General features: G+C 31.6%; 1 protein-coding gene and 2 long non-coding RNA genes across 3 annotated transcripts; all 3 read right to left on the minus strand.

The window, feature by feature from the left end:
- Positions 1–448: 448 nt before the first annotated feature.
- On the minus strand, positions 449–2,050 carry LOC143084874 (uncharacterized). Its single transcript, XR_012981196.1, has 3 exons — positions 1,946–2,050; positions 886–1,099; positions 449–585 (listed from the first exon to the last, which is right to left on the minus strand). It is a non-coding gene; the product is annotated as an uncharacterized LOC143084874 (long non-coding RNA).
- Positions 2,051–3,275: 1,225 nt separating this feature from the next.
- Positions 3,276–9,520, minus strand: LOC143084872 (uncharacterized). Its single transcript, XM_076260925.1, has 5 exons — positions 9,434–9,520; positions 6,830–7,007; positions 5,827–5,969; positions 4,741–4,855; positions 3,276–4,336 (listed from the first exon to the last, which is right to left on the minus strand). Exons 1-5 carry the CDS (start codon positions 9,471–9,473, stop codon positions 4,126–4,128), a joined length of 687 nt encoding a protein of 228 aa, XP_076117040.1. The 5' UTR covers positions 9,474–9,520; the 3' UTR covers positions 3,276–4,125.
- A 1,252-nt stretch (positions 9,521–10,772) lies between these two features.
- Positions 10,773–17,651, minus strand: LOC143043075 (uncharacterized). The gene is made up of 5 exons (XR_012968177.1): positions 17,518–17,651; positions 14,162–14,333; positions 13,130–13,272; positions 12,392–12,506; positions 10,773–11,025 (listed from the first exon to the last, which is right to left on the minus strand). It is a non-coding gene; the product is annotated as an uncharacterized LOC143043075 (long non-coding RNA).
- Between the last annotated feature and the right edge of the window lie 182 nt (positions 17,652–17,833).

Here is a 17,833-nt window from a genome sequence, read left to right on the forward strand (position 1 = left end):
AAGACCCAGCAATATACCGCTGTTTGTAAGGAGACTTATGTAATTTAGGTATCCAATACCTTCATTAAAGATCCAGTTCTTCATCTGTGGTTGAAATTCCAAAGGAACACAGAACAGACCTATGATTATCCAGGATTTCCTCTTTGGTAAGTGTCGTGAGGGTATATGCTGATACTGTTACCTTTATTTAAATTTATATTTTAACGTTGTTTTCTATCAGTTTCGTTAGAATGGAAATAACAATACTGTATATTAAGCTCAGACGGCATCAAATCACAAGTTGAAGCGTAATATAATACAACAAAGTTATCCCCTACATGTTTTTTTTTTTAACAGGATCAAACGGATAACACATTCATTTATCGGGCACGTTCTTGTAACTGGACAAACATTTAGAATGTTAATCAACTCTTTGAAGAAAATTAGATTGTTTTATGCTCACCCTCCTTATGGTTGCAGAATTGTATGTATCTGTCGGCCATTTTATCCGGAGAAGGTATTTTGGAAACCAAGTTTTTCATGTAAGAACAGTGGTTTAAGTTATACTCCGTAAAGCAGGTTGGCGAAATGGCAATGCTTGTCTTGCTGAAAGAAGATAGGTTGAAGTTTTCCTAATACTATGCTCACAATATCTGACGGTGCCTATAGATCAACGATGATTTGACAAGCAGTTTATAAGATTTAAAGTATCAAACGTTGATAAACCTAAGATACCTAAATTCGATTCATTTTAACTTGGTTGAAAAGTTGTCTCATTAACAAGTTTCCTATTGCATACATAAATAATTATAAAACGAGCAATTTCCTAATCAGATAAATGATCTCTTTTTGTATATTATGTGAATCTGAATAAAAGACGCTATTTGAACGAGATCTTGACATTACCTGCACAGTTTGTCCGTGATGTACGAAGCATTAGTACTGGGTAGTATAACGTCAAGACCCATACACGACAGTAAATCACAACAGTCTGTACAAGTCAAATTCATTGTAGATGACGTCGTAGGCAAGGGCTGGGTTCTCTCTAATATTGTAGATGACGTCGTAGGCAAGGACAGGGTTCTGTCTAATATTGTTAATGCTATGAGACATATGTTCACTGATCAAAACAAAAATATAGAAATCAATTAACAAAATGTGAGGTAATACATATTTCAGTGAGAAAGCACCTTATTATATCATCATTACACATAATACATCTATAAGCGTACAAAATTATCTTTTCCAGCAGTAACAGGTAAGCTCATGCAAAGAGATACTTGGTATCTGATCAAAGCGGACATTTAATGTTCAGGAATGTTAGATACATGACAAAAATTCATCGACAAAACACAAGGGACATGCACACTACAACTGATTTCAAATCTCTATTAGTAGATAAACAGAGGTTACTAACAATCAATGTAAACATTTTAACAACAGGCACTTAATTCTACATCATCAATACAACAGACGACAAAAACACAGGTACAATGTAAGCCTGCTGCTTGTCGCTACTCAAAGAAAATTCAAAGTTAAGAATTTGCATATGAATGATGTGTATTGCTATATTTTCGGCCGCAGTACATGCAAACAGATTTTGTATGCAACACTATAATACGCTTAAGACATATGGTAGTCTACAATGAAGAATACAATTGAGGTCAGCATTGTTAAATTGAATAAAAGCACATATGAACGTATTTGTATCAAGTCAGAAATATGACATTTGTTATTGCTATTTGATTAGGGACTTTCCGTTTTGAATTTTCCTCGGAATTAAGTTTTTTGTGTTATTTAACTTTTTGCAAATATTTTTATTATTAGTAGTATTATTTGTTTTAACATATTTTGTTTTCGAAATGTATGAACAAAATTGTTTTTTATCAGTTTTATCTTTTCAATTCATAACTGTTTTGCTCCCATGGTTTAATAACTAGGAACAGTAAGTTTATACAAATATTACCTGCATAAAGAACGCTATTTGTCCAACAGAATACTATCTTTAATACGTAGGTGAAACAAATCTGATCACGTGATCAAAACTTCTTCACTGACCGCAGAAGATACACTATAGTTTCTAATGCCCCTATTTATATTGGGTACTGTTTTTATTTTTTATCTCATATATGAATACCTTATTAATCACATTATCAGAAATCTGATGTATCTTACATTTATCATATAACTAATATTTCGAAATAATGCATATTTAAATTTTACTACAAAAGTATGTATTGGTAAATATTTCGCCTACGTACAAGATTCATTTCGAAATGTAAATCATGTGTTAGTGTGATATCTTACGTCAACACTTTTATTGTTGATAAAACGCTATCTTTTTTATTTAGCTTAATCATCCTTACGCCTATGTATTCTCTCATTAAATTGTATACAATAAACAAGGTCGCACCAACAGCTGTTTATTCTTCTGACCAAATTGTCAACATTTTGTTAAGTTTGACAACCACACCAATTATGTTTATGTACAGACTTGGTTGTCGTTGGTTCGTGCCACTTGTTTCGTTATAAATTAGCCTGAACGTTTTCGCAATTGAAATGTTTGACACTTTTTCATGTCGGGGTCTTTCCAAGCTGACTTTACGGTATGGGTTTTTTGCCGTACGCTTGCCTATAATTGCTTACATACACTTCATTGATGTTTGGTTGATAGTAGTCTCATTGACAATCATACCAAATTACCTTACCGTTTTAGCCATGGCGTTGTCAGTTTTTTTTTCTAAATATGAGTTTGACTGACCCTCTGGTATCTATTATATTGAATATTTGAAGATTCGTTATATTATACAAATAACAAGCAAAAATATCAATTGTCACATACGTTTCCTGCCTCAATATATTTACCAGAACAATTCATAATTTACTAATTACTTCAGATATGTTTTATACGTATTGACTAAGTATGAGTTGAATAGTAAGTTTATCGTCCCCGAGATGCAACTATTGCCCTGTTGGGACAATTAACCTAAAATTTGTACAAGTATCGATACTTTGTTTGATGTTAAAGGTGTCCTTTTTTTCACATGTTTTAATGTTATTTCTGTGAGTTATACCGAAGGCAAAGTACATATCCAATTATCAACCAAAAAAGGAGGATTTCTCTGAAAGCACCGTCTGTAGTGACAGAAATGCGAATGGACTAGTGTTGACAATGCTGGGTATGCACTGATTCGAAACGACCTCATTTGTTAAATTATATCGAACTGACAGTAGAAATTGTTTGGATCCCAGACTTTGAAAAAAGAAATCTAGTATAATTTGATCAAACAACATCATTCCAATTTATCTATTTTTATTTAAATTGAAATATCAAAGCTGCATGGATGAGTTGATTCCAGATCTTTGATTATTTCTATTTATGTATTCCCAAGTTTTATAGACATATAAATCATAAGTTAGAGATATTGTGTAAACAGTGGGCTATTGTTGTATCATTGACGCTAACGCACGATATCATCTCATTTTATGCATAAGAACATTAAATTTAATCATAGGCAAACATCAGGGATATCCAAATCTAGCACGTTGCCTTCGTGTATTCGGTTTTCCAGTGCTTGTGTTTGAAGCATATGGAAATATGAAGCTTCTGTGAAGACTGTTGTCATATATTACTGTGTAAAATCATTAAGTAAATAATATTAACAAGCTAGCATGGTGTGTAGTTACTACACGACCAAGTATTATATATAAGTAATAGGATTGATCTTAATCTTGATCACAATGATAACATGTGTACAGTGTTCGTCTCTTCCATTAATGGAGAGATACAAAAACAAAAAACATTTGCTTAGCATCTCGAAACCTCGTACATAAAAACATTTAGAAAAAAGGCATACGAATGCGAGCTTAAAACATCACAACCAATACATAATACAAATAAACTACAATTATTGGAAGATATTCACACAACCTTATCAAAGTCGTTTAAAGTAATTGTTATGTTGGTGTTTTGGGGGTGGGGGGGGGGGGTTTGTATTTTTTCAAAACCAGAATGTTTAAAATGAAAAATGTATCTACAACATAAGATTTAGAACCAGGTGTATTTATTTTTGACGTTATTAAAATTATATAACAAATAAATCACATCGTGAGGTCTTCTTTGCTTCAAACTAATGTTATTTAATGTCATATGTCCAAAGCTATTGTATTCCATATGAGCATCAAACTGATAATAACAATATACAAGACATTATACATTTGAGCTGATGCATTGGTGCAAAACGAATATTTCTCCTTTTGTAATTCCATTGATTGTTCATAGTTTTTACCAATTGTGCCACTGCAGTTTGTCGTCTTTAACAGCGATAGTACACATTGAGACATTGTACTAAATGTCCTGTAAGCAGAAATTCAGTGGTAAATTACAAAAAAGATGACACTTATTTCATTTGTCGCTTTATAGATTGATAAGAAATATTTCAGTGTTGAGTTTTTGTTTGCTCATTTTTTTATTTTTTTTTTTTATAATCCATGAATTCTTTATTAGCTGCTGTGATAACACTTAAAAAAAACTGGTAAATACTAATATGATTGTTTATGGGTCTATGTGTTGCCTTAGCTGCGGAACCGTAGCTCTTATGTCCTTATATGGAATAATTACGACATTTTATCCTTAGTCACATCGACAAAATCAAGACAATTACATAGCTTTTTCTTTGAATCGTTTGACAAACTTAAAAACGAACAATGATAATGTGTAGGTAGAATGGCCTGCTATGCTTAATGTATACATGCACTTACTCGCAGACGTCGCTGTTTTTATCCTTCATAGCATTCATGTAAGGTGTTTGGCATCTGTTAAGTTCTTCTGGTCCTATACTACTGTTTGTCAAACAAGAAGATATAGCTTTCATCCCTGTAATCATAAATCTATACATAACAAGTAAAATAACAAAAATACATAACTCCAAGAAAAGTTCAGAAAGGAAAGTCCGTTGTCAAATGGCAAAATCAAATACATCAAACGAATGGAAAACAACTGTCATATTCCTGACAGGCAATTTCTTACAAAGAAAATGAAGGTTGAAACCTTAATGATATTCAAGGTTTGTTTAATGAGTATAAAGGTGCTTCTAAACGTGAAAAAGAGACGATAAAATATAGTAATGTTAACCTTGTAATATATGTGTTTTTGAATGGTGAACCATTAAATGATTGATGAATTTGTGTCTTAACTGACAATCCTATTTAATTTAGATCGGAGTCGAATGTGCATGTCAAGTGCATTTTTTGTTTGAAATATAAATCAATTCTTTACCCCTACCTATTTTCACAAAAAAATCATTGTTATCAATAATCATGTTTATAAAGCTTATATGACGGTGCACAATCTTCGGAAGTCATCTCAATGATTTATTACATGGCGTCTAGAATACACACGAAGCTATGATACATATTATCGACTTCATGTCACGTAAATTGTTCATTTCAGACTTGTTATAATTTGGAAATACGTTTTAGTATGTTATAAATGAAATGTAAGATTTTGAGTCAAATCGGTAAAATATAAATTTGTCTATAAACATGCACACTCATTATGTACCCGTCTTGAGCACCTGAGATCACTTTTGGTAGGGTTTTTCTTTGCTCAGATTTGGTGCTCTATGTTGTGTTTTGTGTATTGTTGTCTGTCTGCTAGTCTGTTCCTTTTTACCCATTGCGTTGTCAGTTTATTTCAATTTATAAGTTTAAATGTCCTTGTGGTATCATTGCCTCTCTTTTAAAACACACATTTATCACCTACATTCTTGCAGTTGAACATATATTCAGGATTTTGAACAAACCTTAAGATAAATAGAACGCTGATCATGCTAAATACATTCTCACCTTCTTTTTGTTTGCAGAGTTCTACAAAGCCTTCTGCCATCTTATCAGAAGAGGGTATTATTGAGACAAGTTTTTTCATGTAGGAACAGTTGTTTAAGTTGCGCTTTGTAAAACAAGTTGGTATAATGGCGATGTTTGTCTTACTGAAAGAAAAAGTTTAAGTTTTTTAAACTTTGATCGAATTAGACTGACCGACTTTAGAAATGCAACACTAAATTTATATTTTGAATTCCCACTTTTAAATATGCAATTTTTATTAAAACACACATGTCAACAGAAACTTCTTTCGTTACTTCATTGATTTAAGATATTGGCAGTTCAAAGTTGAATTGATTACGTCATTTTTCATGTTCAAATCATGTGGTATACATTGACCCCCTATTGTCCCCCTTACCAATAAATGTGTCACCATAAAAAAAACAATGACTGTCTGTAACCAGCACCAAAATGATTGTCAAAAAGGTCAGCCAATTCTAGTCGGCATGTTTTTGGTTCTATTCTACACCTTCTGATTTTGCCTGTGTTCCACCCATAACAATGGGTTTTCGTAATTATGCGGTTGAAACTTTGGGGCTTTTAATATTTTTTCTGCAGTTGATTCTTTGGCAGTTCAGTTTATAGGAAACATTCATGGCATGAATCTGTGCGCAATGACATTCGGTAATTTGATTAGCAGTTGACGTTGCGGCTGTAAATTTGTCTCGCAAGTAACGTTGTGTAATAAAATTGCATTGACGTGGCTTTGTCACTACATGTTGATCTGATTATTGATGGTCTCTGAAGGACAGTAAGACGACTTTCTGCCGTCATATTGTCTTGTTGCAGCACGTTCGCTTTAAGACATTTGGTATGTTCAATCATGTTCAATAATTTTTAGATAAAGTTGGCAACTAATTTTGTATTAATGTAAATTTGCAAGTGATTAATTAAATAATTATATGTTTATATATTTTTGGTGAATCTGAATTAAAAATGTTTTTTGTCTACGAGATACTGCTATTACCTGCACAACTTATCGGTAAAGTCCCCAGTACTAGTACTCAGTGGTCCACTGTCGAGTCCCATACATAACTGTAAATCACAGCAGTCTGTACAGGTCAATGGATCTGGTCTTGGCGATACCGTCGTAGGCAATGAGTTGGTCATATCTACGATTGAGAATGCTATGAAACATATTCTCCCTGAGTAAAAGAAAAGAAAATTACTTGAATTTGTATAACCTCCAAGATTTCATTATCGATCAGTAGAATAACAAAGGTCAATAACAATCAGTTCAATGTAAATATTTTACTTTATGTCATCGGTATTACAGGCGGCAAAAACACAGGTACAATTAAAACAATAGTGTATCATGGCATATCCAATAATCCTCGACGTTACTGAAAGAAAACTCAGTTATAATCCTAACTCTTATGTCGGCTATTGTACTATGGCATTATAAGAAGTGGAAAAAACATATGATCGTCTGCAATGACAAATACAATAATGGTCAAAATTTCAAAATAAAAAAAAACACACACACGCAAAAGGGTTTGTATATTGTTTCGTTTGTTTACTTTTAAATAATCTCTTTTCAGAATACATTAACTATCGACAAATGTGCATTACTGAATACGAGTTTCTTCAGTGTTTCTGTTGTTCAATTGTTTTCCTCTTATAGTTGATATGTTTCCCTCGTTTTTGGTTTTAAACCCGAAATTGTTTTCTCCCAATTGATTTATAATTTTGAACACCATTATACTACTGTTATTTATTTTACTTATTCTGCTACCAGTTGTTCAATCATTATCCAAAAAATATGTATATTAATTCAAAAGGAATATATAGATTTGAAACTGTAAAAAGACGTGCCAAAACCAGTTTACATGATTTATTAATACTAGAAAATTAGGTAGACGATGGAACATTGTAAAAATACTAAAATTCTGGTATGGTCTTTTTGTATACTTGATATTTCTTCCCTTTCATGTTTTTGTTGTTGTTTTCGTTGGTAAAATCATTCCAAATATCAATGCTAATTATGAATCACAAAACAACAGTCTTCATATAATTTTATTTGGGTGAAAAAAAATATAAAATTCTTGTTACATTATTTGGCTTAAAGTAACAACACATATTTTTATTAATATCAACGCTTCGAATCATAAATCTATGTTCGGTTTTGACAAGGTTCGATATGCTTAATTTCTTTTTGGTTGTGCGGTTTCATTTTGACTACAGATGGCCTACTTTATTTTATTCTTTTGTCCATTTATTTTCTGGTATGTGCGTCCGTTTGTCCCGTCGTCTCTCCCGCTTCAGGTTAAAGTTTTAGGCGAGGAAGTTTTTGATAGAGTTGAAGTCCAATCAACCTGAAACTTAGTACACATTTCCGCTATAGTATGATCTTTCTAATTTTAATGCCAAATTAGAGACTTCCTCCTTTTTTAAGGTCCACTGAACAAAGAAAATGAAAGTGCGGATGGAGCATACGTGTAATGCGGACACATTCTTGTTTTTCATTTTTTGTATTTTTGCATTTTTTTTATTTATTCGTCATTACGTTTTAGAGGTGGCTCATGGTTTGTTATTCTCATTTGATTGCCCCCTTTTGTATCTCGCTTTTCGACATTGTTATGTTTTTCCTTTCTTTATTTGATATTTGGTTACCTAAGTGACTTTGATCTATGTGAAAATATCATGTTGTTCTAACATAATGCATTATAAATTGTTTTTCCACAGCGCAGTAACTAATATTATAGTATTTTTAGACATGTCTTGATATAAACATCCAGCTTGATCCAAGAAACATGGATACTGTACAGGGATATGATTTATGTTGTTATTTTGTTAAGAGGAAACTAAACATAACTGATAAATGTTTATTTTTTTCTAATTCCTACATGTGTTTCAAATGAATTCATTTAAGTTCTTCTATTTCCTCAAATTTATTCATATAAACTCAATAGACCCTGGAAAAGAGAACTAAGCATTCATAGCGTAACATTCCGTATATTGACCTGCAAATATCTATTTCCAGTGACCTCAGGTTCTGTTTAATTGTTGTTATCCGGCTTTTTTCGTTTTATTTATATAGTGATTAAAGAAATGTTAAAAGCGGTCAATTGGTTTAAGAAAGGCAACATCTATAATTAAATTTAAGGAAATTTAGAGTGGAAATTATATAATTACTTTCACATAAATCAACTGCGCTAGTAAATGTCTTGAAACCATCATAATTAAATCTTACTAGCTAGTTATCGACTGAATATTAAACTTTGTTTGAGCAAAGCGTTAGATACAAGTAGATGTCAGTTTAAGTTAGATCATATAACAAAGTTTAAAAAAAAACGAAAACTTCCCGTTTGAGTCATCCAAAAAAACTCATTATATTAGAATCAATGTAGTTCATATCATTATCAATAGCATCAGATTCTTGGAAGATGCAAAATATAAAACTTTCAATATTTAAAAAAGAGAGACTCAAATATATGTATGCATGTAATTTATGCCTGCAAGTATTTGTAATTAATTTAAAGACTGACAGTAGAATAAAGAACTCTGTATTGATGTAAAATTATTTGAAAAACAAAATACGACGACTATCAAAATTGGGAAAAAATGTTACCTGCATAAAGAACACTATTAGCCCAAGAGAATACCATCATTATAAAGTAGGTGTCAAAATAAATCTGATCACATAATATAAACGTTATCAAATGATAAAGAAAAGTTATCACTATTATAATATCTAACCCTATGTTTAAAGGTTGCTGATATAAATCTTACAGTTCATAACCGAATTCTTCATCAGTAACAAAAAAGAGAAATAAATATAAAATAACGAATTGAAAAAAAATTCTAAACGGAAAATTCCTTATCAAATGGAACAACCAACAGCTCAGACAAATCCAAAGAATGGAAAACAACTTTCATATGTATAAATGTCACAAGTCTTGGATATCTTGCATTTATCATTTAACCTGATAACACCAAATAGGTTATAACTTGTTTCAAGTTAACACACTACTTGTTGGTATAGACTTTAGATTTAAAGGTTAAATATTTCTATAGGTTATTCATTTAATTTACTAGTGTGGTATTTAACGTCAACACTTTTATTGACATTGTGTCAGACCTTTGTAATGACATGAATTACCATTGATATGGGCATATTTATAAATAAACTAAAACTTAAATAAACTAATGATTTTCCACCTCAGGGATAGATTACTTCAGCTGTACTTAGCCAATTTTTTAGGAATTTTGGCCCTCAATGCTCTTCAACTTCGTACTCTTTTTGGCCTTTTTGACTTTTTGGATTAGATCGTCACTGATGAGTCTTAAGTAGACGAGACGCGCATCTGGCGAAAATACAAAATTTACATCCTGGTATCTATAATGATTAGTTTATTAGATAAAGATTTTTTATTTTTTAATAATCATCACCTCGCGCATATATATCTGGGTTTGTTTTCAAATTCCTCATCTCGTTTCTCCCACCCTTTCAGCCCATTGATTCACCCCTGTATCCTCCCCCATCAGTTTTTCATTTATCTGTTGCTTGTGTCACGCTGTCTACATTTTTAAGTGAAAGAAGGATATTCGTATTAAAATGTCATTTTTTGTAAATTGTACAAATTAATGGTGGCCTTAGCCGTGAGATTTTAAATCGTTTTAATTATTTTTTTTTTTTTTTTCATTTTTCAAATATCCATACATTAAAACATTCAGAATGGGTTTGCTAACAAAATCACACAGACGCTTATAGAGAAACAGCAACACTAATAAATAAAAAAATATTCAGACGATACACAGCATTATCAAAGTTGTTCATGTTATTGGTTATACTGTTGATTTGCCTCCTTTTTTTTTACAAAAACCAAGATAATCAAAATTAACAACCTACAAAATAAGACTTACGATTACCTGTTATTTACTTTAACGAAATATAGATCAAGTGAACCACATAATGATATCTACTTTACTTCAAACTAATATTATTTATTGTCATAATTTCAAAGCATTTTATTCCACATTAGCATTAAACTGACGATAACAATATACAACACTGTACACATTTGAGCTGATGCATTGGCGCACAATGGATTATACTGTTTCTGTAATTTCATTGATTGTTCATAGTTTTTACCAATCATATCACTGCAGTTCGTTATCTTTAACACCGCTAGTACACATTGAGTCATTATGTCCGTTGTCCTGTAAGTAGAAATTTATTGATAACATTACGGAAAACATAACTTATTATGTTTGTCGCTGTTTAGATATGCAACAACTATTTCATTGTGTGGTTTTCTATAACAGTTTTGTTTGCCTCTTTTCTAAGTTTATAATCCATGAATCATGTACTAGTTACTGTAAATACACTTAAACGTGTGCTGCATTAGCTCTGGGACAGTAGTAACACATTTAATAGGGATATAAAACTAAGTGTTCGTAACTAGTGTTGTCTGGTACATTTTCAAATCGTTGATTTAGCTGATAACGAATACTATATCCGTTGTTTTTACCACAGATAAAATTGACCACATTATCTCATTATCATGTTGAACAAGCCGAGTAACGTCTTAATATTTTGTACACACTCAAATGGAATTGACCTACAATCTAATAGCTTGTAAAGATTGATAATAAAGATAATAATGGATGCCATTTAATTTAACACTATGGAATAGATAATTTGCGTCATTTAAATATATATATGCACTAAATCTCTATTCATGTTCGTTTAATACAAATAAACTCATCATAGATACATGGATTCAAGTTTTATATATACGCCAGACGCGCGTTTCGTCTACAAAAGACTTAGTGACGCTCGAATCAAAAATGTTTAAAGGCCAAATAAAGTAAGAAGAGCATTGAGGACTGAACATTTTTTTTTTTAATTTTGCCTAATACAGCTAAGGTAATCTAATCCTGAGGTAGAAAAGCCTTAGTATTTCAAAAATTTAAAGTTTTGTTAACAGTTAATTATAACTATGAACATATCAATGATAACTCAAGTCAACACAGAAGTGCTGACAACTGGGCTGGCGACACCTTCGGGGAAATAAATCTCCACCATCAGTGGCATCGACCAAGTGGTTGCAAATTAACTCATCATAGATTAATGGATTCAAATTTTATATATACGTCAGACGCGCGTTTCGTCTACAAAGACTCATCAGTGACGCTCGAATCAAAAATGTTTATAAGGCTAAATAAAGTACGAAGTAGAAAAGCATTGAGGGCCGAAAATTCCTAAAAGTTTTGCCAAATACAGCTAAGGTAATCTTATCCTGAGGTATTGTTTTTTTTTTTTTTTTTTTCTCGGATTGAGCAAGAAGAGCTGTCATCTTTCGTAACATCAAATTTATATAAAATTAAGGATTAAGGATGTACTTGGGTAAAATTAAATAAATAAAAAAATTAGAATTATTACAATAAGTCGAAAAAACATGAGTTAAGGAACAAAATTAGCTAAAAATATTGATTATTTTCTCAAGATATTTGATATTTTTTTAAATATGGTGGGCAAAGACTGACTGACTTTTGCCTTATATTTGCATTGTTATATACTTACTCGCAGACGGTGCTGTTGATATCCTTCAACCCATTCATATAAGGTGTGGTACATCTGTCAAGTATATCTACTCCTACGATACTGTTTGCCAAACAGGATTGTATAGCTTTCATATCTGTAATCATAAATCTTACGTAGTATTTATTCAAATCGTCGATTATTAAATAATTTGACTAAAATATGCCGAAAGTAGTATAGATATGACAAAAGGTATGACAAAATACCGAACTCAAGGCAAATAAAAAAAAGCTAAAACTTACAAAATTAAACGCTATCCATTAATAGGATCATTTTCAGATAAATGAAAAACATTTATAAAATTCAAGATTCGGAACGTGAATTTTGAAAAAAAGAATTACTTTAGAAAAAACCTTGGTTTATAGCAAGTTAAGTATCCCAATTGTATGACAATTGATTACATTTTAACATGTAAATAAAATTTTAACAACTTATATATCTTTATTGCGGAATATAATCTTTTATCTGTTTTCCACAATAAGTATCTTGTTATTTTCTTTTACTTCTTCGTATGCTACATTTTCGTTTGTCCTTGTTCCGTGACTTTTAAAAAACTTCTTGTAAGGCCTATTCAAAAGAATCTAACGAACATCTTAAAATACTGTTGATAAAACTGACAACCGGATAAAAACACACATGTATCACGTACATTCTTGCAGCTGGATAGACATTTTAAACTTACATAAAGATATAAAGGATGCTTATAATATTGATGCTCACCCTCCTTTTGTTTGCAGAATTGTGGAAATTCTTCTGCAATCTTATCAGTAGATGGCAACAAGGGGACCAGTCTTTTCATGTTGGTGCAATGGTTCAAGTTATGCTTCGTAAAACATGTTGGCGAAATGGCAATACTTGTCTCGCTAAAAAAATATTTAAAGGGACACAAGCTAAAAGATATGAAAAAATATGATTTCGTTTGGTTTAATCATTAACAAAAGTGAAATAATGAAATAAATATTTGTTTTTTGCAGTTAATTGGGTTGAATTTTGAAAAATAGGCAAATATATATCACTGATGAACTATTGAATTGCAAGTGAATAATCTGACCTAATTAAATTCGTATGAATGTCACCTTCAATTTAAACCATTAACGATAGATTCATTACGCTTGCATAAGTAGTGTTCAGTCATAAAAGAGAAAAAATGACATCATTGAAATTGAAAAAAAATGTGAACCATTTAGTTGACTGATCGGATCCACAAAATAAAACATTGATTAACTAATCTATTAACCCTATAACATGAAATCAAACAGACCTATGCGATCCAATTGCAAATAATTTAATATACTTATATTTATTTTTATGTTTATATCGCGTTATGTGATCTTCGGTTGTATTTGGAGGTCATCTTGATAGTTTATTAGATAGCGTCTATAGTAGAATACACACTTAATTGCTATATATATATATATATTATCGAATACATGCTCTGTTAAATGAATATTGAAGACTTAAATTACTTTGGATATACGTGTTTGTATGATGTAAATCAAATATGATAATTTTAGTCAAATCGGCGAACACTGTTTTGTTTGGCATCATCTTTTAATGTCTTTTTTTGTCTCTCGTTATGTCAAAGACATGTATAAAGTCAATATCATGACTAATTTGTTTAAAGTTCGAATTTGACTCTGATGTGTTGTCTCGTTGACAATCTCTTTATTGTATGTGTAGATAATTTGTAATAAAAGATCAACAATAACTGTTCATTTTTTAGAAGAATCTCAAGTTAAAACCTTATCTTACCTGCACAAAAACTCGAAAACGTCACCTGTTATCATATTGTCCAGTCCCATGCAGGTTAGAAGATCACAACAGTCTGTACAAGTATAGTTCAGTGGATCTGGTGTGGGAGATGTCGTCGTTGGCAGTGAGTGTGATTTGGCTATCGCTGAGAATGCTATCAGACATATGCTCCCTGATCAAATGAAAAATAAATGAAAAACACTCATCATAGCTACTAGGATTCAAGAGTTGAGTAGTCCACGATGATAGAGCAAACAATTAATTTTTACTCCTTTTATCCTTTTCCCGACCTGTTAAATTTATGCCTTTATTGGTCAAAATTCTATTATGAAGACAGTCCTGCTTCCCTCTGAACTTCCGTTTGGAATGTCACAATAAAAGTAATAAACTTATTTTTGTAGATGATTGGGATTGTCTACATATCGCCTAAAAACCATTAGAGAAGCTCACTCAATATCTTATCTCACTTCAGGCAGTAGTAAAATCGATATTTTCTCGTTCTTTGATAATATTAAACAGAGGTAAGGCCATGCTATGAGTTCAGACGAAATCAATATTCATGTTTGCATGAAAAGCAGAGGGCATTCAAATAAACATGTATCGAGGATAACTGAAGCTAATCGTTTCATCAGTAGAATAACAAAGGACAATAATAACGACAACATCAAAACATTCATGTAATGTAGAAATACTTGTCCATCAATATGGAAAACTCAACTTTTAACTGTTTGCCAAAAAAGAGGTATTTTTGACTTTGTGCGCGCAACCCAAACAGGGATTGCTTAATATTGAACTAAACAACTTCTCGACACAAAGTAGGACAACATATTTATGCAAAGCTAATTATATCAATAAAACCCAAATCATCAATAGCGATTTGTTTGCAGTATTTTCCACAATTGATCATTCCTTACGGAATACTCCCCTCTCTTTTCAACACCTAGCCAAGTGTTTGATTGAAGTCTGGAGCTGGCATTTCAGTAATGTGTGGTATATCTTTATCAGATGCATTATTGTTTGTTAATGTTTGAAATTTTGCTACGTTTCTTTGTTTATCTATTCCAACAAGAGACTCGGACTTCTTTTAGACTGAGATTTAATAGTGTGTGATACTGTGTGTTTGTATAATTCCACATTCGCTAGTGGGGTGAGATCTGACAAAACACGTTTCAGACCGCCGCATTTGTTCATCTCTCAAGTCAGGAACTTCGAGCCTATTTTAGTCTTAGATTGATGGGTTTTTTTTTATTTGGTTGCGGATTTTTATTTGAAGTATTTTTGTGATTTTACTTTTTTGTGTATGTTAGGCAGGTTAATTATATTAGTAGATCATCCATATCGCCGAACTAATATTCTTTATTTTTGAGGCAATCTGAAGCTCATCTCCGGCCAGTGTCAGAACTTTTCTGATTGTGACCTGGTACTTTGTCGTTGTCAGTATTGTTGTTTTTTTTACACATTCATCCGATTTGAATTGAAAGCAGTAAAAGTCTGAAATGGCCTATATCTGTACTCGACTTTATTGATATTAAACCCGACAGGTCTTAATTCGGCTGAATTAAGCTAAATTTTACTCGATATTATTCAATCAAAATCTTAACCATACTAAACTGTATTGATTTGTATTGAACCAATATCAACGATATTGAAAATTGTCTGAACTAATACTCAACTAGTTTGAAACAGTCTTGACCAATTCTCGACCTTTCCTCGACTTCTACACATCCAGTTCTCGACCTATTTTTTTTTTCAGTCGGAATCATTCTCGATCAACGGTCGGAATCATTTTCGAGCAACAGTCTGAACCATTCTTGACGAAATAACCTCTTCCTCCTTTTTCAATTCTAAATGTTTAGATATTTTTCTTTTAAACTAACAGGGCAACGGTCACAATAAACAAAAAGTAACTGCAGCAAACAAAATTACTAAAATTGTTTCACCTTGCATCAGAAATATATATATCAAAAAGGGATAAAACAAAAATCCAAGGAATCATTAGAGGAAAACTACAAAAAGAAACCTCCTGCTAGGAGCACCATCATAAAAATACAAAGACTGTTCAGTTCATTAGACAAAAAAAGAGTTATTTTTGGAAGAAAAATCGGATTTTTTTTTATATGTAAATTACACATGTACTGAAGGTCATTAAACCTTGTCAAATAAACTCATCATAGATACCAGGAATAAACTTTGTATTTACGCCAAACACGCATTTCGTTTACAAAAGACTCATCAGTGACGCTAGATCCAAAAACAATAAAAAGGCAAAATAAAATACGAAGTTGAAAAGCATTGAGGACCATTAATTCCTAACGATTTTGCCAAATTCACCTAAGATAATCTAAAATACTGAAGTAGAAAAGCCGTAGTATTTCAAGAATTTAAAAGTTATGTAACCAGTTAATTTATAAATATGATTATATCAATGATAATTAATTTCTCATAGAAGTGCTGACTACTGGGATTGTGATACCCTCGGGGAATTAAAACACCACCAGCAGTGGTATCGACCAAGTGGTTGTAAATACACTCATTATAGATCAAAGGATTAAATTTTGTATTTAAGCCAGACGCACGTTTCGTCTACAACAGACTCATCAGTGACGCTCGAATCCAAAAAATTAAACAGGCCAAATAAAGTACGAGGTTGAAGAGCATTGAGGACCAAAGTTCCTAAACGTTTTGCCAAATTCACCTAAGGTAATCTATTCCCGAGGTAGCAAAAGTGTTTCTTATAGGCTATATCTTTAAAATAGCAATCAAACCTAATGTATACTGCAACTTTTGAACATAAATCCTTTTTTAAGGTTGGCTAGGATTAATATTATATCAAATTTCTAGTTTTATAAAAATAGTGTCATCTTTCTTTGATTTGTACGCTGCTATGCAGTGTCATTAGTTTGACCCAACTAAAATTGATGAAATGCAAAAGATAGATACAACACTAGATCTAGGTTGGTTAAATACTTGGTCGAGTATGGTTCATGGTATGTCGGATATGGTTAAGACTGGACCGAGCATGTGTCAAACTCGGTCGCGAATTAATGTCTACGTCAATATAGTTAAGACACGTATAATATTGTACTAGTCAAGTACCGTTCAAGTTCAAACTGAATTGTATGGTTCAGACTGGACCGAACATGCGTCAGACTCGGTCTAAAATTGATATGACTACATCAAGTATAGTATAGACACTTATAAATTTGAACTGGTCGAGTATATGTCAAATACAAGTTCAGACCAAATCATATGGTTCAGACTGGTCGAGTAAAGGAAACCAGATATATGCCATTTCAAACTTTTACTGATAAAAATAATAATTAATTACTAGTCCCATAAATTTTGAAAAATGTTACCTGCATAAAGAATACTATTTGTCCAAAAGAATACCATCATTAATAAGTAAGTAATAAATCTGATGACCTGATTTATCTTTTTAAATGACAAAGAAAAGAATTCACTACTTATAAATGATATATAAACTGATAATAATAAATCTTAAGATAATCTCCAAATTCCTCGTTAGTCAAAATATTCCAAACCAGGAGTGTTTTACCTTCATCATTAACCTTATTCCTACTTAAAAAGTTTAAAGATAACACACTATATATTTGGAAAGATTTCGTTTTGTATGACAAATATTTCGCAATGTTGAGACACTAAGTAAAGATC

The sequence above is a fragment of the Mytilus galloprovincialis genome, chromosome 8, assembly GCF_965363235.1.
Source record: "Mytilus galloprovincialis chromosome 8, xbMytGall1.hap1.1, whole genome shotgun sequence".
NCBI classification, from domain to species: domain Eukaryota; kingdom Metazoa; phylum Mollusca; class Bivalvia; order Mytilida; family Mytilidae; genus Mytilus; species Mytilus galloprovincialis.